Below are 27,315 nucleotides of genomic sequence, written 5' to 3' on the forward strand. Positions count from 1 at the left end.
CAGCCCTGAATTCGTCAGGCAGTTGGACTAGGTGATTGTTGCAGGTCCCTTCCAACTGAAATTATTCTCTTCTCTTCTCTTCTCTTCTCTTCTCTTCTCTTCTCTTCTCTTCTCTTCTCTTCTCTTCTCTTCTCTTCTCTTCTCTTCTCTTCTCTTCCATTTCCATTCCATTTCCATTCCATTCTATTCATCTTTAAACAGTTGCATATGGTGATTTTCACAAAAGAAATGTTACTTTTTTGTTTCATGTTCAGAATGGAATTATGTTTCCATTTGTTTTGCTTTCTTTTTTCATCCTCCTTTGATAAAGAGCTGGCAAATATGTCAATGCAAATTCATGAAACATGAGACGTAGTGCAGTCATCTTGCTATGATGCAAGCATGGATCAGACTAGACACATGACCAAGGTACAGAAACACTATGGCTAAAGAAGACCCTTAAAAATAATTCTCTAAACCAATACTGGAAAATCTTTTAAAATATTTTTGATGTTTTCTAAGTTCAGGCTCTTTGTTGGATATAATAATATAAATTTTCTATTAGATTCTGATGTATTTATTTTAATAAGCAAGTAAAAGGTCATAGTTTTCTGAAAGAAAAAAAAAGCAAAATAATAATGCATTCCATATTCAACTCTTACATATGGAAAGTCATTTGTGTTGAGATGATGTGGGAAAACAATGGAAGATTGGCAAGGTGGATTGTAAACATACTCAAGTGACTTGCCGCCGAGGTGTAGAAAAAACTGTTCAATATCTTCATCAATGACCTAGACAGTGGGATCCTCAGCAAGTTTGCAGATGACACCAAGCTGAGTGGTTCAGTTGACACGCCCAAGGGACAGGATGCCATCCAGAGGGACCTGGACAAGCTCGAGAACTTGGCCCGTGTGAACCTCATGAGGTTCAACAAGGCCAAGTGCAGTATCCTGCACCTGGGTTGGGGCAACCCCTGGTATCAATACAGACTGGGGAATGAAGGGATTGAGAGCATCCCTACCAAGAAGGACTTGGATGTACTGGGGATGAAAAGCTGGACATGAGCTGACAAAGTGTTCTTGCAGCCCAGCAACTGTATCCTGGGCTGCGTCATACGAAGTGTGTCCAGCAGGTTGAGGGAAGTGATTCTGCCCCTCTACTCTGCTGAGACCGAACCTGGAGTAGTGGAGCTCTGGAGTGCTCAGCACAGGAGAGACATGGACCTGTTGGAGCAGATCCAGAGGAGGGCCACAAAAATGATCAAAGGGATGGAGCACCTCTCCTATGAGGACAGGCTGAGAGAGTTGGGCTTGTTCAGCTTGGAGAAAAGAAGGTTCTGGGTAGACTTTATTGTGGCCTTTCACTAATTAAATGGGGCTTATAAGAAACATGGGGACAAACTTTTTAGCAGGGCTTGTTGTGATAGGACAAGGCATAATGGCTTTATTTAAAAGGAGAAAGATTTAGAACAGATATAAGGAAGAATTTTTTTTACAATGAGGGTGATGAAACACTGGAACAGGTTGCCCAGAGAGGCGGTAGATGCCCCACCCCTGGAAACATTCAAGGTCAGGTTGGAGGGGACACTGAGCAACCTGAACTAGTTGAACATGTCCCTGCTCATTGCAGGGGAGTTTGGACTAGAAGACCTTTAAAGGTCCCTTCCAACCCAAACTATCCTATGATTCTATACTAATCATTGTTTAGTCTTGTGTGCTTGACAAGTAGAACATTTGTGTTTAGATAACACAGGCCTGTGATAGACTCAGAGGCACCCTATCGAACACGCTTGAGATTCCTGCACTGCTGTGGGAAAGATCAAAGCACAGTGGTAAACTACACCTCCATGAATACTTGATAAACAGGCAAAACCAGCAGGTTCGTTGATCCTCTAGCATGGACCAAGCTTGGCAGTGCCCGCGTCCCTGCTTGTGTGCTTCTGCCCAGGTGCTGCTTCAGGGATCCCTGGGTTGGCAAGGTAACGAAAATAAATTTACTCTTTGCATTTCATCTGTGGTTTTCTGGTTGTTTCTGTGTCCTGCCTGCGCTGGCTCACACAGTCTAAAAAATCACTACGTTAGAGCAGAGCAACTGGGTGTGTTAAACCTAGGTACACTCACATCCGGTAGAAGATAGCATGAATAGATTGAAGTCAGAGAGCAATGCAGTAGAACCAGTAATAATGGAGATGATATATCCCCTTTATATAGCCTTCATTAGATCAAAAAACGCTCAGGTCTCAAAGAACAAATCTGAATTATGAATTTTTATGCAGCAGTTTTCTGCATATTTTCTTCAGCAATACACTGTGCATTAAGTTTCAAGAACTCACAGACCACTAAAAATATCTTTGTGACTTTTAAATAAAGTATTAAAAGATATGGGAACAAGATGACTGTAAAGAATTATAGCTCATTTGAATGACAGCATCTTCGACGCACCAACTTTCGCTAGCATTGCAGTTGTGGTCATGCACAATATGATTACTTTGTAATCATGGGCAATAGAGATTTTTGATGTTTTCTGAGGAAGCTGCATTATCCTCACATAATAACATTGATTTAAAATTCTTCTCCCAGTGTTAGTAACAGTGGCATCTGCAGAGAGCACTTTAGTTCTGAATGCTTGATACTCTCATCACAGCAGAGATCAACAGTGAGTCAAGGATGTCTGTCGGGTTCGTCTCACAACTTCAACAGAGGCAGAATTTGTTGAATTTTTTGGAACACAGTGGTTTAATAAGTTTTCTCTTGGCAAAGTAAAGACAGGGTCATTCTAATTACTAGTCCATTTCTTTTCTGAACCTGAAATACACTTCAAGTAACTGTAAAATTCATGGTTCACGTATTAGTATTAGTTGTGAAAAAGAAACAAAAGAGTCAATTCAATAGCCTATAAGTTACAACACATTTGCAGCTAATAATTTCAGTGTCACCAGCTGGCAGTACGCTCAGTGACCATAAATTAGGTTTTGCGAGTACCCACTGTTCTCCATATGAAAACCCCCTGTTTAACTCTGAATGCAATATTTCCTGATTAAGAAACACGTAAAGTGAGAAATACAGTACTCAATTCACGCATGTAAATTTTCATGGTATTTCACAAACTTAAAATCAGATACATTTCTCACTTCCCAGGTTCTACAATTTTGGGCCTACTTCACTGAAACCTCTTTCTAAAATTCTAGTTAGAACTTCTCACATGGCCATGCTGGAAGGATTTAATGCAAAAGACAGAGAGAGACTTTTTTACGCCTTTTTATTGGGCCTCCAAGAGGCACAGCAGTCAAACAAAAGGCAAGACATAATGAACTGCAGATTTAGATGCTGCAGAATATTGAAAGGCTGCCAAAGATCTGGTACTATACAAAAGAGAATACACAAAGGATTATTTAAGGTATGGACATCAAACAAATGAGGTAAAAGAAATAATTTTTTTTTCCTGAGGTGCTAATTCCTCTTAAGGTCATCTCATAATTTACATTTCTGTCTATCTTAGTCCATAAATTGGCTGAAATTGTACTCACCTTGTATACCTCCCTTTAGTTAACTTTAGACATTACGTTAATGTATTCACATCTACATTTTATGCTCCCTTTACCGATAACTGAGAAGCACTGGCACTCTTACAGTATGATTCATCTGATTGTGGGTTAGATGGACAGAGCCTGTGTGCTTCCACTGATTCTTAAGCAAATGCAGAAAAGAAGTACAGGCTAGATTTCTGTATAGTAGGAATGTAAATTTTTTAAGACAAAGTCCTCTATATAAATATTTTTTATGACTTCTATACATCATATGTGTTCCAAAAAAAATTAGTAAATACTGAAGAAAATCAGAATTTTTTTTGCTGAAGTACTTAGTAAGTCTATGTTGAGTCATCTGCATTTGATAAAATTAATTCCATGCAATGTCTGGCACTTCTGGTCCATTAAAAATCTACCAGATAATATCTTTATTGTAAAACATCACCTTACACATTCATTCAGTATGAATGCAACTGAAGACAGAGGCCACTTAGTTAAAAAACTCATTCAAAAATTATTTAAAATTTTGAACAGTAGTAGGTTAGTATGTACAACTACTTGTGCATTTAAGGTCTCCAAAAGTTAGCTTGTAGCAGGCTGCAGTATATTCCCAATGTCTGCTGGGAAGTGAACGTCAATAAAACCAAAGAGCTACAAGAATGTAAAGTTTCAATATTTTCCAAGACAAGAAAACAAACGTAACCTAGTAAATGTGATTATTTTTTTCCCATTAGTAGAGGACCTTAGGCTTTGTATTGATCTGATAGCGCAGGGTCTCAGAATTTGTCTGGCCTTGTCTCAGCCTCAGTTGGTTTTAGCTTGCTTTAACAGTTGTTTAGTGGTCAAGAGACTATGGCATGATGTGTTTTATCTTAAGCTTGGTCAATACCACATATGGTAGCAGTCTGACAAACTGAGGCAGTCAGTTTGTACAAAATTATAGCCATTTCTGTCAACTGAGGCTGAGAAGGCTGTAGGGCAACTCTCAGATTTGACTTGGGAGCTAATGAGAAGGAAGCAGATTGTGCTAAAAAAACATATAAAAACATAATCAGGTGACAAGATGGGAGTAAGAAAGCAGGAACACTGGGCTCCCCCTAGCAAAAACAAGAAACACCCCAATGGGAGGAACATTATCGTGAGGGAAGACCTCATGATGCTGACATCTTGTAAGCCTCTCCTGCATTCTCCTTGAGAGGGACCGATAGGTCCCTTAGGATCTAGAGGGAAACTTGAAAGGTGATCATACCACAAAAGAAAAGGGTAGATACTAGGAAGGTTTTAGCTGCATTATAAGAGACTTTTCTCTAGGAGAGAACTTGGACTGCTAGACTGTTAAAACATTAATTGGGCTGAAAGTCAATTCTCGGTCCTATATATAGCAAGTTCTCTTTTGCCCATAAACAAAATTTTGACTGCAACACAGACAAAGCTACAAAGCCTGTAATCTTAGGAGATCCATGGGTAACATGACCTTGCAAAGACAAGTTATTCCTTGCAAAGCCTAGGTTTGTAGAATTCATCCTGAATGTCTATTAAAAATATATATAAACACCTTTCATTATTAAGTATGTTTACTTAATAATGTTTATATTTTATATAAAGTATATATATTTTTTATTATATATATTAATATATATTTATATATATATTATATATACTTAATATAATATAAATTATATTAAGTATATATTTACTTAATAAGCTGTTTATCTGTTAGAACACATTCAAATTATACTAGCTTTTGTCTACAAATGGCAGTATACACCTTACCTCAGTATTGCTGCAGCCTCTCCTGTATGATAAGAAAAAAATGTTTTGGTTTGTTTTGGCTGGAAATTTGCTTTTATGGGAATTACATGTTTCAAGAAGTCAGGAAGGCAGGACAGAACTGTAGTATTTGTTAAGTGACAGCTTTGGCTCACAAGTCTGTAATGGAATTTCCTCCCACCTTAAGGAAAGCAATATGCCAATGACTAATCCTTACTCTCCTGACAGATCCATGCATTAAAAATATATTTATAAAACATTCACATTTGCTTTGCAAATATAGTACTAAAATTATGCTGCAAAAATTGAAATCCTGAGGTATCTAGCATCAAGTTACAGCACCTTAATTATAGTACTTACTCTTTGCTAGTCCACTATGAAGATTTTTAATAACATGATGATTGAATAAAAGTGGCAAAAATTTGGGATTTCCAGTGTTTAGACTAGTCAAATGCTAAGGATAAGTGATTTAGAAACATTATAACCAGTTCCACATGACTATCTACCAAACCCAAAATACATACGCTTTATGATTCCTCTAAACTGTGTATGTTTCCTTCTTTTTAACATGGGATGAAGTATGTTACTGTCTTCTTGGGAGTGTGTTTTTGAACATCTCCAAGTGTACAGATACACATGCAGGCACATACAGGCATGAGTGCTTGCCTTCTTTCATATGAGCAGAATCCGTGGTAGAATTGCAGAGATGAAAGCAGTTCAGTGCTCTGAGAAGAGTGCCGTTACATGCTTCACAAGCCAGAACACAAGACACTTGAAAAGGCAGAAGTCAGAAATAAATCCTCTGAATGCTAGCAGTTAACTAGTTGGTAACCTCTTAAGAGTCCAGTTGTGTTTGTGTACAGACACCCAAGCATGACAGAGTGATCGCTTTTTTCCTTGCAACTTGGTTCTGTCCTAAAGTTAGCTGTCGTCGCTCATTCTTCTTTCCCTCTGAGCATCATTTTACTATGGTGCCTTTGGATTAGAAACCCCATTGCTCAGGAACACCTATGCAAAAGCACGTAAGGTACAGACTGGCCTACAGACGTGCCCTGGGAAGCTGCTAAGCATGCACTGATGGACGAGCCGGTAAAGATCATAAAGGGCTGAAAGCCAGGGAAACCCATGTCCGGGAAAGCCACCGATGCTGTAAGAGAAAACGCCGCCGGGAACTGCCCCCACGCTCTGTCTGATCACGGAGGGCACAACTTGGGCGGGCGGGCGCAGGTGGCGGCGCAGCACCTCGGCGAGACGCATTTCTCTACACAGAAAAAGGCAGCGGACGCCGCCAGCGCGGCCTGTAGGCCTGGGCACGGCGCCGGCTTTCCGCGGCGCGGAGAGGCCGGGAGGTAGGGCGGGAGTCAAAGGCCCGTCCTGGACGTGGACGGTAGAGAGCCCGGCGAGGCGGCTGAGGGGTCCAGGCCGGGCCGGGGCACAGCGACGGGCACGGCCACATAGCACCAGCGCCGCGCCTCGCTTGGCTTCGCCCCGCCTGCTCACTTTACGGCAGTGTCGCGCCGCGCCAGCTCTTGGCGGCAGCGGAACCAGCAGGCCGGAAGGCAGGTGCGCGGCGGGCTCGGGCCGGGCGGGGGTCGGGCGGCTGCGCGGGGTGGCTGGGGCTGGCCGGGCTCGGGCGGCGGCGGGGGCTCGCCGCGGAGGGGGGTGGCTGTTGAGGGGCAGCGAGGCCGCTGGCCGGTGCCGGGCCTTGCCTCCCGGCGGGGTGCCGGTGGCAGGGCCAGCCGCGGCGGGCAGGCTGGATGTCCTGGCCCGGTGGCGGGCCCGGGCCCTGCTGTCCGCAGGCGTGCGGCCGAGTCCCAGCGCGCAGCTTGGCGGGCGGTACGAGGTCTCACTAATAAAGGCCGGGTCCCGTTCTCCTCTCCTTCTGTGTCTGGTTTTGGGCTTGGTGTGTGGTTACTGGGACGGGGGTAAGAGGAGTATTGTCAAGTGGGACACGGCACAGGTGTTGAACGGGCCTGAATGCCTTCAGTACTTACTGCTGATATTAATACATGTAGTGTACTAGACATTAAGAATGAAAAAACAGCACGTGGTCATGTAGAGTGTTTTTCCCTTTCCGATACTTCTTGCTTCGTTTTGGTTGGTAATGGTAAACTTTGGTTGTAAAATGCATGATGATCTCTTGTGCCTTAAGGCTCACCCTTCAGGAGAGTGTATCCTATCGGAATTCAGATAATACCTGTATTTAAAAGCTTTTATGAGTTCTGAATTTAGATTTTGTTGTTTTTAAATACTAACATTTGTGTAGATCCTTTTCAATCTTTAGGCTTTTTAAAGAGTTGACTGTGGAATAGTACTATTGAAATGGAACCAGTAATCTTCGCTTTTGCAGAGAAGAGATCTAATCATCAAGTTTAGTTATTTACTTGAGTAAATAGCTTGACTTGGGTCTAGTCAATGAGTAGAAAAAATATGAGAAATTCCAGACAAGATACAACAAGGGTAATGTATGTCCACATGGTATGTTGCAGAGACAAATTTTTAGGAGGAACAAAACCAATCCCGCTGTCAGTTTAGGTGCAGTCTGGCTTTCATCTGAAAACCATATTAATTATATCAGTGAGGTGCTGAGTAGAAGTAAACACACTGCTTTTCAGCAGACCCTGTAATAAAATAATTCCCTTTGGGTCTGGCTTGCTTCTGCCCATGAGAAAGTAAACTTCCATCATCCTGGAATTAGGTGCGTAGATATTTGGAGGAACTCTCTCATTTATATGGTAATACTGACCAACTCCCAACTAGGGCCTTTAATGCATTGAATAACTTAGTTTAAATGTTAGACCTGCTTAGTTTTCTCGAAAAGTTAGCTTGGTCTCTGGAAAAGGTATGGTCACCAGTTCCATTGAATCAGACAGAAGATAAGAAATTGTCAAATGATAGTATTTTGGTCTGGCAGTTCTGTGTGGAGCTTTTTTTGAAGCTAAACCTGAAGTGATGCCTAGGTAGGCTTTCTGTTTTTAAAATTAAGAGGAGCGCACACTGTTCTTTTTCACCCCTTTGTTTTCTTCTTGTTTCTTCCTTTCTGCAGCTGACATGCATGTATTTGAAATATACCAATGTGTTTCTCCTCCCAATAACCTGTCTAACCTGAGTTTGTTATAACTTTCCTAGTAGATAATGTCTTCTACATTGCTGGTCATTTTTGTTATCCTCCACTGCATCCTTCTAAACTGGTTTGTGTCTTTCTAGAGACAGGGTGTGCAATAAAGACAACAGTACTCAAATGGAGTCTTAACACTAACTGGTGGAAGGACAACTTGGTATATTTTAAGACCTCACACCTGTCTTTAAATATTGTTTCCTGACTTCCCATGTTTCCAGCATTACCAATAGCATGATGATTATCACTCATTACTCCAAATAACAGCTTAATGTTTTCCTGGTAAATTGTTTTTAGTAACAATTGTTGAAGTTGGTTTTGAGCACTTTCCAGTCTATGCATCTTTTTAAACCAAATTAGGCCTTCATGTTTGGAGAAAGAAGAAAAAACAAAATCTACTCTCTAGTTTGGACATACTTATCTAATTAAAAGCAATTTAACAAATGACCTATAATGTATAGTTGGAAGTTTGTTAGAAATGTTGCTAGCTGATGTCTGAACTAAGAAGAGAAGAAAACAAGGGTTGGACCAACAGATTTAGAGACATTAGGCTCCTAAATCCCAAATTGTAATCCTCAGAATCTCTGTTGTTATCTAAACTTGCAGCTGTTCTCAAACAAAATGTTTGTCTAGTGTCTCTCTCCTGTAGCAGCCAGTACTACAGGTGATGTAGGTGACGTACTGAAAAAAAATATATCGGAAAGCAAATACAGTGATGCCTTCACTTTCATATTACCTTTCAGTAGTCAGTGATTTAAATAACTGATGATCTGCCTCTAAGCTTCAGAGTTCAGTAACTACCAAGGTATCTGACTTCCATTAATTCATCTAATTCTTTTTTTGAGTATGCTTGAACTTACAGTGTTTTTGGCATTTTGTGACAATGAATTCCCAGATTTAATTATATTCTACATGGGAAAAACATTCCACTTGATATTGTTTTCACCTGATATTCAGTTTTATCATGTACCTCCTTACTCTTACATTGTGAGCAATAGTCAGTCATTCTGTATTTACCCATTCTTGCTTTTTAAACACCTCATCACATCATAGAAATGAGCAATTTCATGTTTATTGCAAGTACAATCCCTATGGGGATCTACAGTCAGGGCATTCTTTATGCGCGTCTCTCTCTGAGGAATTTGAGTGCTCTGTTTGCACAAAACAATGCGAGTATGTTTTTGTGCTGGATTTAGGAGTTAACTTTCATCAGAGCTGTAGTGCTTTAGATTTGTGGCTTACACAGTGTTGATAACACACCAGTGTTTTGGCTGTTGCTGAGCGGTGCTTGCATAGCATCAAGGCTTTCTTTTTCTCACCCTGCCTGCCCAGAGAGTAGGCTGGGGGTGGGCAAGAGGTTGGGTGGGAACACAGCTGGGACAGCAGACCCAAATTGGCCAAAGGGATATTCCATACTGTGTGCTGTCATGGTCAGAAATAAAAAGAGGTAGAGGAAGAAGAAAGGGATGTTTTTTGCTTCCAAGGTATCTGTTGTTCGAAGGGTGGTGGGGCACTGGTCAACCTGTGGGATGTGGTGAGCTATTTTCTTTACTTCGCTTGTGGGTTTGTTTTTTTTTCCCCTTTCCTTCCTCCATTAAGCTGTCTATATCTTGACCCATAAGTTTTATTACTTTCATTCTTCCTGTTTTCTCCCCTGTCCCACTGTGGTGGGGGGTGAGCGAGCAGCTGTGTGGCTGCTTGGCTGCTGGTTGGGATCAACCCATCCCAATACTTTGCGCAGACACCTGAAAACATGATTGAAGGAAGAAGTAGTGCGCTCTGGTTCTGTGGTAACAGTGCTCACTGAATTAACCAGTGGTGTGAAAGATCCCTATGCCCTGTGTTCCTTGAGGTTATTTTAGTCACTTGGTATAGAATATTCCTCTTGAAGTTGTACACAACTTTGTATAGTTTGTTGAAAATCCTTTAGGCTAGGGTGAAACCAAGAAAGACTTAATTAGGCTACAGTGCCTATGCTGGACTGCTTGCACATTTACCGGTTTGTCCTTGCTGAAAGGGCAGTTGGTGTTTTCCTTGCTTTATTCAGTCCATTAACATGTGGACTAGAGTTTGGTGGCCGGCCTCTAGCTGAGTGCATCTCTCTTAAGATGTGAACTAAAACTTGGTGGGTTTTTTCTGTCTTGTTAAATCTTGACAATGCTGGAGAACAATAACAGGAAGGTGGAGAATGTTTTACTCAACTGATATTTTAGGGAGAGAAAAGTTGCTAGCTCTCCCCTTTTGTTGTATGCTGAGTTAGGATTGTAGTTTAGGGATATGGATTATACACCTCCCTAGATTTTGCCGTCATTTGTTCTATGGCATGTATTGAGCCATCTGTTACTTTCGCTTGCCCAAAGGCACGTTGGAAGTTTGGCCTGAAAATAAACTGAATCTGATATTACAGGCCTGAATTGTAATCATAAGCTGGTCACACAGTAAGAATAGATGATCATGGAGTGATGGGTTGGTGATTGAAGCATTTATTGTGTGATTTGTAGAGTAAACTTCAGTTTTCCGGTTATAAATCAGATTCTGAGGAAGCTGTGAGAATGAATATAGATGAGTTTGTACAGTAGTGACTTCCTTGCTTGAATTCAAATATTTCTTAAAACATAGACAGAAACATTTATATCTATATCAACCACTCCTTTCTTTGAAACTGACGAAGACTGCTGAACTGAGTTGCTTAGTGAGTCTGTATTTGGAAAATGGATTCTGATTAATTTGTTCAAGAAATTGAAGGCATTATTCTTAGCTGCTGCTGTAAGGGTGAACGAGTTGTCCTCTCCTTGAAAGATTAAGGAAGACTAAAGAGGATTTCTGGAAGTCCTCGCTTCCGTTTCTTTCAAGAAATTTATTATTTATGGTGAGTTGACCCCAGCCAGCAGTCAAATGCCCACCCAGCCTCTCACTTACTCCCTTTCGCTGTGACACAGGGAGAAAATATGAGACGTGTAACAGTTGCTTGGGCAGACAAACACCGTAAGCACAGATGTTGTCTCCCCCCTTACTTCTCCTTTCCCTGAGGGTTTTATTGCCGAGGATGACATCATATGGTATAAGAGCTTTGTTGCCTCTGAAGCATGAATATAAAAAAAATGCCTGGTTTTATAATTTTCTTGTTAGTGTGGCATTTTTGTTTATAGGGAGTCTTTAAAAGTTGATTCTATAAATCTGAACAGTTTGTATATCTGCCGTGCTAAGTACTCGTGATACTTGTTCAAAGGCTTTTAACTGTTAAATAGGAGAATCTTGACTAATATGTTACATACATTCTAACAGAACGCAACTACATTTCTAGAAATGTAACCATTTATGAAATTGCACAACAGGAAAAAGTCCTGCTTTAACCTCCTCATATTACTAGAGACATAATGAGGCTATTTTCCTTTTCATTATATCAGCCAAGAATGATAACGTTATGCCGCAACTTTTGTTCTCCTCCCTATTTTCTCATGGAATAAGCACGCGTTTCTGATAGTTTACAAGCTTGGTGAAAAGATGGTTAGGGATCTCCTCACTGTAGGAAACCATACAGGTGTCTCTCTCAAAGTATCTTCTTGCATGTATTGCCAGCACTGTAGGCAGTCGGCCCAGGAGAGGTCGGCAGCAGCTGTTTGTCTTGATTCTAGTTAGCACATGTTGTAATATTGCAGGAATGCAGCACTACTTTCTTCTTCTTTTTTTTTTTTTTTTTAAGTTCTAATTCTAAACTGTAACAATAATAAATTATCAATTAGGAAACTGCCATTTGCTGGTCACCAAATACCTGATGTGCTGTTTGAAGTGCCTGTGTTGCATGTGAGCTCTAAAGAGAAGACAAGGGACTCTGTCTCTTAAACCATGATGTTTCTCAGGAAATTAGGAGTTACTGGGCACTGAGTGTCTTCGGCAGTTCGGTACCTCCACATTGGTAAGAAAAGCTGACAGAGACTTTCTGAAGTAATGTTAGAAAGATTGAGGGGTTGCACACTGCTAAAATCTACTCAAACTTAGGAACCTTTAAATGTGTGTTTTTAATGTATTGATATAGGACTTAAATGCAAAATGAAGGAACCCAGTATATAATGTTCATAGGATACTTATATGATCTATGACATTTAATTAAAGACATCTTAGTGTATGCAAAATTAGACCACTTTCTAGCAAGGTGAATTTTGGATAAAATGCAGAGCTTTCAGCTCCGAAATTGTTGTGTATCATTGGGAAGGTATTTACTGGATATTTGTAAGGAAGTATGCACATGACTATATATCCCGATGAGAGTTTTCATTGATATTAATGAGAAGGCTTTCCCTACTTAAATATCTCATCTTCAGTGTTCACTGATGTTACTAACTAGCAGAGTTTTCCTCAAAGTTTCTCATAACTTTCTGCGTCCTCTACTCAAAAACTATGGCAGGTTCCAAGCAAGGTGCTGAATGGTAGAAAAAGTGTAAGAACAGTTTTTAGGAAGTACTACAGACGTTATTATAAAAATTAAATGAATGCAATAAATCCAAATGTTGCTAAATATAGCAAACACTTAAAATTCCACAACACCCTTGCATTATTTTAATGAAATTGTTGTGTTTGTGTGGACAAAGACTATTGGTTATTTTTACTTATATATACTTTCTACATATTTCTGTATTACTCCTTGCAACCATTGATAAAAATCCTTACTCTCACAAAAAATGCTGGAAATTGGATGAGCTGATAGTTTTGGGAATTTTTTTATTTAGTAATAGCCAAAGTTGGCCAGGACTCTTGTTTCTTTCAAAGGACAGTTCCATCTTTTTAGTACGTGGCAATTAAATGAGTTTGCTTATATGTTACTAGAAGTACTGTAGAATTTACAGCTTCTTTCTTAAGTGGTCTAAAAATCTGCATGTTTCTATTTTGAAAAATAATTCTGTAGTTTATTTTGAAGTACTTGCTGATTTTCTGCTTCAGATTGCCAGCATTACTTGTATTATTGATTAAATTGCTGAACACAAACATTATTTTATATTTTCTCTAAATGAGAAGTCTTGTTTCAGTGCTTTTGTAGAACAATCATTCTTTTAAGATTAAATATGAATCTTATCCTAGGTAGTATTGTGCTTACACAGCTATGGTGTGTTATCTGCTAGATGCAATGATTTTAATAACTGTAACTAATTACTAAAGTCCTTAAAAAGGACTCTTGATGTATGGTAAGACACTTAATTCAGAATTGACATCCTGTCTTTCCAAGCGACATGGACGTTGCCAGAGATTTTTCTGTGAAGAGTTCACTTTACACCATGCTGAAAAAAATGCTAATTTTGTGATACACTTCTGATGAAGCTAATGATATCCACCACTTTACTTACGGTCCAGTGCGATTCTTGGACATGGTTTTTGATGATGAATTCAGCAGAGTATAAAATAGCAATGTCATAAAGTACTGGAGACAGTGTTATTTAACCAGTTAATGAATCCTTGGTTCTGATTTTCGTGGTACGAATAGCAATGCAACTCATCCAGTCAGTATTACAACTTCAAAAAGACATTCTCCCATGGTTAACTTGTCTGTTGTCACATGAATCTCAGAAATATATTTTCCAAGTATGTAAGAGTTTCACCAGTGATATAGTTGGACTTCTCCACATACACAGAAGACTTTGTTTTCTTTTCTTTCAGATCAGTTTGTAAAAATCACTTGTGATACCGTACATGTATGTGCAACGATGTTGTTGGCTAGAAGCGTTCCAGAGTGCTTGCTGTTTTGGGATCCTAAGGATACTGGTACTGCCTCCTGCGCTTGTACAGGGATCTGGGAGGAAACTTAGTGCTTCAGGGGCACTTATACTAGATGTCCTATTTATTGTCTCTTATGAAAATAGTCGTCTTAAAAATAATGGCAACTGATATAGAACATCTTTATATGCCTCTTAAGAACTATTTTCTAGGCTTTCCCATAATACTTTTTGATTTTACCTCTACCCCATTTCACAAACTTTCCCAAAGTTATTTCAGGAATCTTACAGGATGGGTTAATGAGGAATGAGAGAACAATTGTACTCGTACAGCCTTTCCCCAGTAGCTTGAACAACAGTGTACAGGCAGGGTCTTGAGGCTCAGTGTATCTGGCTTAGTCTTTTGTTTTACTGCATTTGAAATTGTTCTTAAATGCTAAAATAGGTTATGCTTTTCTCAAAAGGGATGGTTTGTGCTTCCTTCAGAAGCATTTGGGGGAGATGCTCCACATTCAGAACAATTCAGTTCCAACTTTGAGGCCTTGAAACCGTATTTTGAAAGAGATCAGAGTTAATTACGAAGGATAATAATGGTATTGAGTGGATAATAAACATCCAGTTATTTAGAACTGGGAGATAATATAGTATTTGGGGCATTTGTTTAATTGTCTGTAAATCTGATAAGTGATTCAGGTGCTTAAACGCACACCTGTTGCCAATTTAAAAACTTCACAGAATTAGACCTTGTATTCAGCTCCTGTTTCAGAGGATGCGAACATCCTCTGTGTCACATCTACTGGCCCATGCAAATTTCTGTGATACTATAAAGGGCCTCAAATCTCACTAGATGCTATCCTTAGGCATTAAATCCCACCCAAGTGCCTGCCATAAGGGAAGTTTGAATCTTCCTGCATGGTTCAGGCACAGGTTTTTAGAAATATTTTCACATTTTTGGTTTTCTATCCAAAACAACAGCTGGTTTTGGAGAGAAGAATGTCAGTGCATGTGCCTAAATGCCCTGAAGGAAATGGGCTGTAGGCTTTGTATGGTACTTCTCTCTCTATAAGCGTAGTAGTGTCTGGTTACGTGTGTTGTAAACGTAGCCACCATAGACACATGAGGTACTCTCATACTAAATACACAGGTATGAGTCGACAGATTGACAGAGTTGTTGGGGCCACTATTCAGAACGTGAATTTTCCTGTACAGATTCCCAAGTAACATGCCTGGGATGCGTGTTGGGGATCGAGGTAAGAATAGTAGATCTAACAAACCATTTGTCAAATTCGTTTGTTAATGGAGAATGACTTTGTTTCTGCTTTCCAGTCTGGTTTCCAATTGTTTAGGAGCTCGACTTTAGACCTGGCTAGAAGCAGCCTTTAATTAGATTACTTTTTAACATTCACCTAGACAAGATTGGCAGACTTTGGGAGTAAGTGTAGGGTTTGTATCTCCAATTATGCTTTTGGGACTGGGATTAGAACCAGGTGGTTCCCCCTCACCCTCTCCTAAGGTTCAAGGGCAAGTGTGAGTGCTGAGTTTTGGGGAATAATTTCTTCCTGCAGGCATGGACTGATGCTGTTTTCACAGGAAGGAGTGGCAAAAAGAATTCGTCAGCTCTCAGTTTGAAACAGTCAAATGTTCTAGATTATCCCAAGGTTTGTAAGACTGAATATTTTAGTGTCGTAAGAGTGGGGATAGAAGGGAGGTAGAGTTGGAGAGGAGCAAAATTAAGCATAGTCTATTTCTTGAGCACAGTTTTCAAACAGGTTCACTGATAATGAACAGAAGTTGTCCCTGTACGGTATTTTTACTGTTTCTGTAAGGTCTGCTGAAGGTTTATTATTTAAATTGTTACATTTGTCCCTTCTCTTAAACAAACCTATGCTATTCAAGCTTGATTTGAAATATAAAAACAAAAAAATTAATTATTTCCTTCCGTGGAGAATTCCAAAATGGAATTAACTAAATTATGAATAAGATGTACTTACCATGAACAATATGACTTAGCTACCATAATTGCGGCCATTGGATACACAGTTTGATATTTTGCACTTTGTTAAATAAATGTCTCCTTTTGGTCTTACTCCTTTTACGCTGCTGTAGTAGCTTGAAGGTGTAATAGAATTCCTTTCCTTGTGGTAGTCCCATTTTCCTTGAAGAGTCCTTTGGACTTGTTTTCGTTTGTGTACCAAACTTAAGAACTTATTTCTCAGAAGAAAATAAAAAGCAGAACCTGATTTTAGTTGTACACCAAGCTCATGAGCCAAGTGTAATTTATCTTGTCTTTTGAAAGCTAATTATTAGTTAACTTCACTTGCTTCCATAGCTTTGGATATCCCAACAGTAAGCTTCTATTATATGCATTGGTATTTCAGTTAATTAAAGATATTTTGCATGATCCAAAAGTGGCTTTCTTATTATAACTTTATTATTTAAAAAAGTTAATAAAAATAAGGAAAGTAATATTCTTGCCCTGCTAAAGTAAAGGTCCAGTTTATTAATGTCAGTGGTATTAATCTGAGTCATTATCTCTTCTGCTCATGTAGTGTTACTAGCTAATTCCAAAAAGATGTTTGGATTTTCACAGTACTTAGCAGTTGTCTATGTCCAGGCATAGATGTGTGTTATCCATGAGAGATGGACCTGACTGCGCACCGAAGCTGATGCTATTTTTGATAATTCCTCCTGTTAACCTGCCTTGATTGCATAAAGGTGCTTACACAAGTTTGTATAGATCGTATTCAACAAATCTTTCTAGAAGATCTGTAATGTGATGATTTTTGCCTCTTGCACAATTATGTTACACTTAAACGCTTCTTGTGTCTTTGCAAGATAGTTTTTCAATATGATTGTTTTCTGGTTCTTGCTTTTCTTCTTGGGTTACTGAAGGATTTTGACAAGTAGATGCATCCATTCTCTCCTCTTATGTAATGTAAGGTCAGTTCACCCTCTCAGATGGATTTCACTAATGTTTTGAAGTAAAGTGTTATGGGAGACCACCTTCTCTTGTTCTGAAAGGGCTAATGTACCTGCAAACTGTTTTCCTGGGAGAAGGAAGAGGGTGGACAACCAAGAAACAGCTTCCTGGCATAGTTTAGAAGCAATGCTAGAATGGGAAAAATTGTTTTGGTAAGCTTTGCTTGTGGTCACCTTCAGACCTTTTGTGGGCTTTGGTATGGTAATCAACTGAGGAAGTACAGTTAAGCCCCAGCGGTGGCAAGATTACTTGTTATCACAGGTATAAAGGATTGACTTGATCTGCGCAGGATGATATTTTTAAAGCAGACTGCACACAGCAGAGAAATACAGATTCTTTCTGTTCTTGCCTTCCCATTAGAGCTGAGAAGATAAAAGCTTTTATTATTGGTTTTCTGCTACAGTAAGCCTATTTATGTGTGCTGATTATTACTTGTACAAATTTTCATTTGCAGGTAGTCACCCAGTTGTACCTCCATTAAAATTTTATGGTGAATCTTTAGCAACTGTTATAAGCAATTCTTTTACCTCCTGAAGCGGAGTTGCAAAGAACGTGGCAATGCCATTTCTGTGGCCGGTAGTTAGTGCTGGGGGCTTTATCCTTGAGTGTGCTTGTATATTCAAACTTAGGCTGCTGTTCACTACAGGAATGCGTTACAGAATGTTTCTTACTACCATCTGAACAGGTGCTCTAGCATGGCCTTATCACAGCAGTTATGCAATTATGTGTTCTGTACGTATTATTACAGCAGTTATTTTTGCTGGAGTGCATCCCATGTCCTCTCAGCCATCCTTGGTGAGTTGCAACATGCGTTACTTAGCTGTCATTATTAACTCAAAGGTTTTTTCTTTCTCTCGTGTATCTATTGTTTTTCATCCTCCCTTTACGTCCTTTGGACATGTGTGTCTGTATTTACCTTCCATACACTTCCTGTTTTTCTTTAGTGACAGACATTTCTGGAATGGAGAAAGATTAATCCCCTGGGGTTGTTTTCAACCTCTGTTGATGACACGGTATGAAAGGGAGAAACACACAGAGCACCCTATTAAGCTAAAGCAAAAACACACACTTCCACCTCACCCCCTATCTTGTATTTGTGGCTTATGTCTAGTGTTTAAATGAACATACATGTTATGTATGATGAAGTTGGAAATTTGCTTATAGTACATCTCCACATAGAATCATAGAATGGTTAGATTAGGAAGGGACCTTAAAGATCATGGGCTGGGACACCTCCCACTAGACCAGGCTGCTCAAAGCCCCATCCAGCCTGGCCTTGAACACTTCCAGGGATGGGGCATACACAACTTCTCTGGGCAACCTGTTCCAGTGTCTCACCACCCTCAGAGTAAACAATTTCTTCCTAATATCTAATCTAAATCTACCCTATTTCAGTTTAAAACTGTTACCCCTTGTCCTATTGTAACACTCCCTGATAAAGAGTCCCTCCCCATCCTTTCTGTAGGCCCCCTTTAGGTACTGGAAGGCCGCTATAAGGTCTCCCTGGAGCCTTCTCCTCTCCAGGCTGAACAACCCCAACTCTCTCAGCATAGGAGAGGTGCTCCAGCCCTCTGAGCGTCTTCATGGCCCTAAGTCTCTATTGCTTGGAATGCAGTCTGTCTCTTGCTGCAGGAAATGAAAAAGTTAAGTGGTGGGGTGCAAACATGCAGACATTTCTCAGTCTAGCAATTGAACTACGCCTTGTTCTTGGTAAAGAAAGATGAGCTATTCTGAAAAAGGGGTTGTTCAATTTTTTTCTAATTTTTTTTTTCCACAAACGACAACTATCCTTAGTAATGATCTCAAAGCACATGTAAAACGAACATGTTATTGGGCCAAGACAGATGTTTAGTATCACACCAAAACCATATTGGGCATAATCACAGGGAGCATCTCTCCATCTGACACTCCCAGGAGCTGTGTCAGGCAGCTGGTGGTGAATCCCATGGGCATGGCAAAGAATGTGGCAAAGAGAGTGTCTGGAAAGGGTTAATACTGAGTGCGTGGCTTGCAATTCCATTATTTTGTAAGGTTTTTTTGGTTTAGTGACTTATGTAATTAAGATCTGAAATCGTCTCTTGTATGAATGATGACACGCACAGGCACTGTTAGGCCTCCTCATTATGTTGAAGCATTTGTTTAAATTCTGGTATTCACTGAGATGAACACCGTGTGTCGGGCAGCCGCTATTTCTTCCTGAGTACATATTCCTTAATCTTGACATATCCCTTTCAGAGATTGACCCGGTCTTGACTGGAGATCAGCAATATTCGACCCAGACAACTTGAGAGAATTCCAGTGTGAAATCTGAGGCTTTTGCAGAAAATCAGATGTCTGAAAGTGTACAATTGTTACTACATCATATAGCACTGCTTATAAAGCTGCAAAATATGATTGTAGTGTCTTGCTTTGGCCTGCTGTTTATGATTAACGTCCCAGACATTATTAAACCAATATTATCCCTGGCTGTCAGCTTTGGCGCTAGGTGCTGTATTTGTACTGTTTGCATCAAATGTGCTTGGATAAGAAGTTTAAGTGAATCTAATACAAATGTCCCCTAATACAAATTTACAAATGTTGTAAAATGGCTTTTTCATCTAATGCTTTTATTTGTTTCTTTAAAATGGCAGTGAGCAATACACACCGAATAGAATGTGGGGTTTTTTAAATATTGAGACTTATTTGTAAATAAAATATGAAGTTTACCTCTGTGTTAATGAAGCTGCTGAGGTTAACTGGAGCAATTCTAAAATGTGTTCATGTCACTAAAATGTAATGCTTCAGGATTTATTTATTTTTATTCCTCTTGCATAGTAGTGCAAAGAAGTAAAATATTCTGTGTGTGGATATATTTTAAATGTCTTAATTTGTCCTCATGGTCTTGCTGTTTTTGTGTTTGGTTTAGGTAATATTGTGCTAAATGTTAAAATAAACATGTTTTTGATGTTTTTAAAATATATTTAAAGTGCAAAAGGTTACTGCACTGTCCCTTTATTTTTTGTTTTGTCTTATGACTGGGATATCTTTTGCCTTTTTAGCTTCCTTTGCATTTGAAATGTTTCCACTTTCACAAGTGAAAGTGGCATTTGATCTAAATACTATGTGGTCAATAGCAAGCTGCTATTAATTGCCAATGTCTATCTAAAGCCTCTTTTTCTTTATAATGTTCTTTGATTAGATTAGTAATCAGTAATAGCTTCTTCAGGTTTTATAAATGAGACGTTTACATAGACAGCAAGAAACTTGTTAATAGTTTAAAGAATTATAGGCAATATAGGCAAAACCTAGTGACATGGCTTAATATTCCTTAAATAGTTTAAACAAAATGACTGCTGTGATGTTTTAAGGGACCTATAGCAAGTCAAATACTAGATGCTACAGAAGCTGGTACTTAAGGATAACGTAACTGCAGATTTTATCTGTGATTCTGTTAATGCAATGTTATTCCATCATTTGTAAGTAAAGAAAGATTAGTGTTCAACTTGAAGATGGAGGTACCAGATCTGAGCAGTCCCCTTCTCTTAGGCCTACTGGGCAGCTGGCTTGTTTTATTAGAAAGTATAGAAATTGAGTATGTTTAAAAAGGGCATCTTTTTGACCATAATCTCTGCAACACTTCAGTGGGGAAGAGGAAGAGACAGTTCTGTTATTTGCCTGTAGAAAAAACATAGGAAGGCCAGGAGTGGGAGGAAAACTTAAGTAGTTTGTGAAAATATGAAGTGGAAAACTTCTCTAGTAACGTTCATTACCTTTGTAATATTGCTAGCAGTTTTTAAAAATGTTTCCATTTAATGAATAAAAACCTGCTGAGATTGTGATCCATGTTTACTGTTAGGTTTACTTTCAAACAATAAAGCTTGAATGGTTTCATAGCTGAATTCTGAGTATAATCGGCTTTTATGTTTTACTTTCTCTCATAAAAAGTTTCCATGTTAAAAACACACTTGCTTTTAAAAGAAGTAAAATAAGCTTTAAAAGTTATTGCCTCTCATCCTCTCAAAGCTTTAGAAAGGTGGATATTGCTTTTTCTGCTTTACAAACAAGCTTGGTGAAAAGTTAAGGTTTTTTTAAGAGGCGGGGAATCTGAGATAGTGATAGGAATCATTAAACTTCAGTTCCTTTTCCTAAATATCATTAGCAGAATGGGCCCAAATTGTCCTTACTTGTTGGGGAGGGGGGAGAGATATTTTTACCATGTGAAGATGCACTGCTCTTAAGGTTAGATTCCCATTCCACTTGTCCCTCTACAAACATGAAATAAGATGGTACCTGTTCTTACACCTTTTTCTCGAGGGGGAATGGGCAGAAGAATGGCAAAATTTCATCTCGCATCTCTATATGTGGGTCCTGGTGCAAAGGGTTTAATCACTGCTGCCTTTTAGTTCCTTGTTCCAAAACCTTAGCAGGGTCATTTTGTAGTTAGTACAGACGTTTCAGATCAAGCTGCAGGCAAACAGGTATATTTCTGTCAAATCAGAAGGAATTCTTTGCTGTGAGGGTGGTGAGGCACTGGAACAGGTTGCCCCGAGAAGCTGTGGATGCCCCATCTGTGGAGGTGTTCAAGGCCAGGCTGGATGGGGCTTTGAGCAACTTGATCTAGTGGGAGGTGTCCCTGCCCACGGTAGGGGTTGAACTGGATGATCTTTAAGGCGCCTTCCAACCCAAACCATTCTGTGATCCTATGGATTAGTTACCCTTGTGGTCACTGTGGGAAGACAAGCAGTAGCTCATCCATTCTAAAGGTAGTGTGATGCAGGCAGGTATCTACATCAGCAGGCTTTACACGAAAGCAGGTAACTAATATTTTTTTTTTTTTAAACAAATGTAAATTTATGCTGCATCTCATAGGGCCACAGCATTTTTGGCCCAGTATTTACAGCTACCTATAGGATGCTACAGAATAATTGTGTAAGTTCCTACTCTTCACCTTGGTTTTCACATTAACAGTAAAGTAATTGCACCTGTCCCCTGCCTTCTAATTGATGGCTATTTTTGTTTTCTTGTGGTGCCCTGGTGAGTGTGGGTGTCGTGGACCAGAAGTGAAGGGCGTGTGGGGTTTGCCTACAAATAAGGTGCAGAAGCCTTGGGCAGCTGCTCTGCCAGATCAGCCCCCCTGGGGACCAGCAAGTTCTGAAAACACACAGGCACATGTGGAGCAGCATTTATTAGTATAAGCTCAACTGTAGGGCTTCAGGGCTGGATTTGCTCTTTGTCCAACTTGTGGTCACGGAGGTGTGCCCTTACTTGTTGTCTAGGGTTCCAGGTTTTTTCTTTCAGACAGTATTAATAACGTGACGAATAAAGGAGGAAGAAATACTCCTTTAAAACTCAGTTCCTAACTGAGATGGGCCTGCTGGAGATGCTTTAAAATCTCCTAGAAGTGTGTGTGAAAATTGAACCTTTTAAAGTGGGTTCAAACTTTCATAAATTACTGTGCACGTTATTTCAGAAAGGACAATTAAGATAATATTACAATTATGTTGGTATGTTATTGTAAAGAACCATAATTCTATAGAAATAGGTATTTGAGTGTAGGTATAAAATAGATGGGCAAAATGGAGTGATCTTTAATAGCTAATAGCATTGGAGCAGTAAAAGAGTGATTTATCTTTTTTGTTTGGTTCCAAACAGAAAAGGTCAGGTTAGATTCCCTCAAATTTCGGACATGTTGCTTCTCTTCTGTAATGGTGGCTATAATGTTCAGAGGATGTTTTCACCAGGAGCTACGCTGATATGACCTCCATGTCATATATCCACTGAATGTCTCAAAAGCCGCGGTGTTGCTTGGCTCTGCTTCTAGGCTTGAACATGTCCTCTCTATCACCTTCTCAGTTACAGATTTTATCTTTCCATATTTTGTAGCTTCGTCATTATAACGTTTGTCTTGAAAGTATCAGCTGTTGTGATAGCTTTTCTCAAAAAGCATCTTGACGCGAGGTGAGAAAACAAGCAGACCTGACAAGTCAGTGACATTTCTCTGCCTGTGACTGGAACACTGCATCTGGATTTGCTTCTGTGCTGTATTGCAAAGTTGGTAGCTAAAATACAAATGTAGTCATTAAATGAAGAAAAATGTTAAGGATAATTGGATTAAAGCAGGAAGTTCTGTACAGTATATGACTCTGGGGGGGGGAGAAGTCATTTTATTAACTCTGTTTTAAGTTCTTTAAATTCTGGATGGCTGATGGTCTTGCATGCTAAGAATGATGCAGATCATTAGGTTTGTAATGGTATCATTAGTTGTTTCAAAAATAATCTAAATCTGTGTCTATCTGCTACCATCAGAAACTGTAGCTGTGTATTAGGGTTCATTAAACAATTCAGCTGTGGGCACCTTTCAAAATTAAACAACTTTGAGAATAGTTTCAGTAAAAAGCTTGGAACGAGTACAAGTTCAGATGGAGAACAGCTGTGTTTTGCTGTATGAGCCTGTTTCACACAGGAAATAAGACCGCACAGAAATAGGCTGTAGTCCTGGGGAGAGCCCCGTGCTATGTACGTGTGTGTGTGTGTGTGTGTAACACTCCCAGCTGTGAGATGAAAACATCCCGAGGCACGCTTTTTTCAATTTTCCAGCAGCCCCTTTATTCCCTTTATCTCTTCCAATAGTTCAGTGCTATGCGTATTATGATCTTTTTTTTCCTGTTGTAATTTTCTTTGCCTGTTTGCTGGTTAAAGATGGCTAACCGGTTGTCAAGAAGGATGCCCCTGCATCAGTGCTGGAGGCTGTTGATGACCTGAAAGCTCCCAGTGTGGGCTGATTCAGAGGAAATCTTCCCGTGGGTTGTAATCACTTACTGATGTTGGGAGCTAAAGTTCAGTTACATAGATTTCACTATAGTACTCTTGTGTTAGTGGCGCTAAAGGAATAATTGCCACTTCGCCTCATTGCTGGTAACTTTTCTTTAGGGAGGAGAGAGAAGAAGAGCCTGCTGAGTGACCTCTGCGTGTTACTGTGTCTTGCCTACGCTCTGTGCCTTTCACATTCCTTCTATTGAATTTTGATTATCAGCATTTTGAGAGAGAGTTTTTTTTTTTTTTAAAACTTGTTTAATTGAAGTGCCAGCCAAGTTCTGCTTGCTTAAAAAGGTCTTTCAAGTTTGTGATGCGAGTTCGCATTATAGCATTAACAAAGCCATGTTATTTGTTTTGTTCTCATCTAGGTGCTTGAACTGGGATTTGATTTCTCATCCTATGGATCACTGAATGAGTAACAGATGGCCTTGCCTCGTCTTACAGGCGCTTTACGCTCCTTTTCAAATGTCACTAAACATGAGGATTACAGTGAAGAATTAGCTGACTTAACGGTAAAGATATTTTTTTCTCTCTTCTCCAAAGCATAATTGTAGTTAGAATTGTTTGCTTTCTTCAGTTGCATTGCTATTTAATAAAAGTAGGCAAGCAAGACTGGGCAGAGTGTGTATAGTTTCCTGTCCTTTCCTTCATAGTGTCTTCACTCAAAGTCAGATTTGCTGTAGCTTTGTGATTTATGTGCTATATGGATAAGGTTGCTTGGCTGTGTTCGTGCAGCACTGTTATTTCATCTTTCAGGAAGTTAAGTTGGGCTGGGCTGGTATGTTTGGTTTTTTTTGAGCTTACACAGAGCTGGGGAGCCAAATGTCTCCCTTTGAATATTATATTCACCTCGGACTCTTGTTGGGGGGATGTTTAGAATAAATGCAGTTATACTGAATGTAGGTACTTTTTCCCCCAAGAAATACTGCATTAAAGCAATAGATATATTGTGGAACCTGTAATGTGAAACAAATTTGGAATCTTGAGCGCTGTAAATCGCTTGAAGTTGCAAAAGTTTCACTTTACAGAGAATTCTGCCTTGGAAAGAGTAAAGTAGTGAGAGAGCGTGTATGTGTGTATCCTCCTTCTTCCTTACACTCAGGAAAGGGTGTAAAGAACAGATAATAGGGGAAACTGAATGCAATTGGAAAGAGATGGTTTTATCAGGTGTTTAATTGTAAAGGAAACTCCATATAGTAATTTGAAATAAAAAACCAAAACAAAACCAAAACCAAACCTAAAACATTTTGCATTTTCAGATTAAAAGATCAAAACTACATGAACAGTTGCTGAAGTCTGATCTTACTTGGAAGAAGATAATAAAGTTTGTTGATGACAATTTGGACAAAAAAGAACATCAAACTGTAAATGGTGATTTAAAAACTATATTACAAGCTGCAAAACAAATAGGTATGTTTTCATTCCCTAGTAGTCTAATAATACACTGCTTTGTTGGGGTTTTTTTCTCAAGCTGCTTTCTGCTTGCATACTTTGCATACGGGTACAATTTTAGTTCTAACTTGATGCGAGGCTTGCCCTGAAATACCTTGGAAACTCCAGTTAATCTGATATGTATATGCACAATCTGGCTTTCTGTTTTATTTTAAAATATGATTCCATTGTTAAGTGGAATCCTTGCTTTTTGATAGTATTATATAGTGTGTGGTATGGTTTGTGATCGACCTTCAGTAAGCAAAAGCAACAGCTTCTTTTGGAATGGCAGTACGCTGAGAAAAGAACAATCTTGGTGTTATCTGCTTTAATTCCATGTGATTGGTATCATGAAAAATTGGACTGCTACGCAGGCAGATAAATAATCTAAAAAATGTTTCCTGCTTGAAGTGTTTGATGTTGAGGAGAAAATAAATAATAAATTTCACTTATCTGGAATTAAGCTTTTAAAACTGAAATACATTATGGCAAAGAAAGTGTGAAAACTTAGTTTTTGATCAACAGACTAAAACTACTAGTTTAGTACTTCTGACACAAGTGACTTTAAATAATGATGTGTATTTGTATGTTAGGAATACGAGTGAGGTTCATGCACCCAAGTTTAGGTCTATATAATTTTTTAGTCTTGGACTTATTTATTTTTCCTGTGATTTCTATATGGCTAATGCTGAGAGGGAGGCTGAGCCACCTTTTTCCTTTGGGATCTATTTACGTATATATTGTATACGCGTGTCTCTTTATGTCACGTATCTTCCATATGTAGGTATCTAATTATCCTGTAAATATCACCTCCAATCCTCTCCATGAGGTTTTCTGCTTTTCAAAGTTCACCATAGGGAAATTCAAGAGAAATTCTGAATTTTTAGGCACCTCCATTTATATGTTAAGTTTCTAGTTTCTCAGCCTTGTTCCATTTGCTTATGCTGGATTTCTTTTGCTCTTTCCTGTTACATTGTGGGGAAAAAATGCCTTGATTTTGCTGGGGTTAAAGTCTAACCTAAGTTGAATCAAGTCATAAGTAAGAATGTCAAAGTAATTTGTAATTTTCCCACTAATTTCGTTAAGTCGTTTAACAGGCAGAAAACAGGGACGTAGTAGAGCAAATACGTAGGCCCATAACTGGATAGCAGAGGTATACAGAGGCAGGCACAAGGCAGTTTTGATTACTGAAAAGAGAATTGCCACGCTTACTATGCCAGAAGTGCCATTTGGGGGGGGGTTAAAAAATGAATAATACTGTTCCTTTTAAAATAGAGAGTTCATTTTAATAGTTCTTTTGAATTAGCCATACCAGGGGTTTATCTTCAGTTTTATCACTTAAATCATACTGTTCTCTGCTGGAGTTCTGCTGGTTGATCCTGATATAACTGAAGAATTGACCAGATAAAGACATCTTGACAACAGCAGCATGTAAATCTCCACAGTAAGCTTTTAAGATGTTTTAAAATTTATGCTATCTTGTGAGAAAAGCTAATTATACTAAAAACGTTGGAGTAATCTACCCAGTTTTTTAGAACACATTTTTTAAACTTAAAAAAAAATTTCTGCATTTTGTCCTCATATAAAACAAACAAAAACCCCAGTATGCTGGCTGGTTTTGTTTAGTTTATGCTTGATGACTTTTAAAATTTTCTTCAGTAGTGACATTTTGGTTCCTGATAGGTGGTTTTGCTTATGTTTTCCTTGAGTACCTTTGAATATTTGTGTAAGAGGTAAATTTGTTTTTTTCTCTAATACTTTATTTGCATAATATGTTGTTTTGTAGGTAGAAAAACTGCCCAAAGAAATTACAGCAAATAAATGCATGAATTTAGATTTCTAACTAACACACATTTTGTAGTAATTCTGCTGGGAATTACTACAAGAATGTAGTAATTCTCAGATGAGTTCTGTATGTTTAGTCTGTTATGAATATTCAGATTAGGCAGTGAATAAACAGTGAGACAAAGTGGAAATTTGTTACCTTTAAAAAGCTCATAAATATACTATT

General features: G+C 39.0%; 1 protein-coding gene across 2 annotated transcripts in view; it reads left to right on the plus strand.

Moving 5' to 3' along the window:
* The first annotated feature begins 6,710 nt into the window (after positions 1-6,710).
* ASCC3 (activating signal cointegrator 1 complex subunit 3) overlaps positions 6,711-27,315 on the plus strand; it is a 276,745-nt gene continuing 256,140 nt past the window's right edge. Inside the window, exons 1-3 of one of the 2 annotated variants that reach the window (XM_074581044.1) lie at positions 6,711-6,838; positions 24,242-24,385; positions 25,133-25,283. In XM_074581044.1, the coding sequence (XP_074437145.1) occupies positions 24,296-24,385; positions 25,133-25,283 (241 nt within the window). In that variant the 5' untranslated portion in view covers positions 6,711-6,838; positions 24,242-24,295. Of the gene's footprint in view, positions 6,839-14,128; positions 14,148-24,241; positions 24,386-25,132; positions 25,284-27,315 lie in introns of those variants that run through there. The other variant, XM_074581045.1, reaches the window with a different exon arrangement.

The sequence above is a fragment of the Larus michahellis genome, chromosome 3 (genome assembly GCF_964199755.1).
Source record: "Larus michahellis chromosome 3, bLarMic1.1, whole genome shotgun sequence".
Taxonomy (NCBI): Eukaryota; Metazoa; Chordata; class Aves; order Charadriiformes; family Laridae; genus Larus; species Larus michahellis.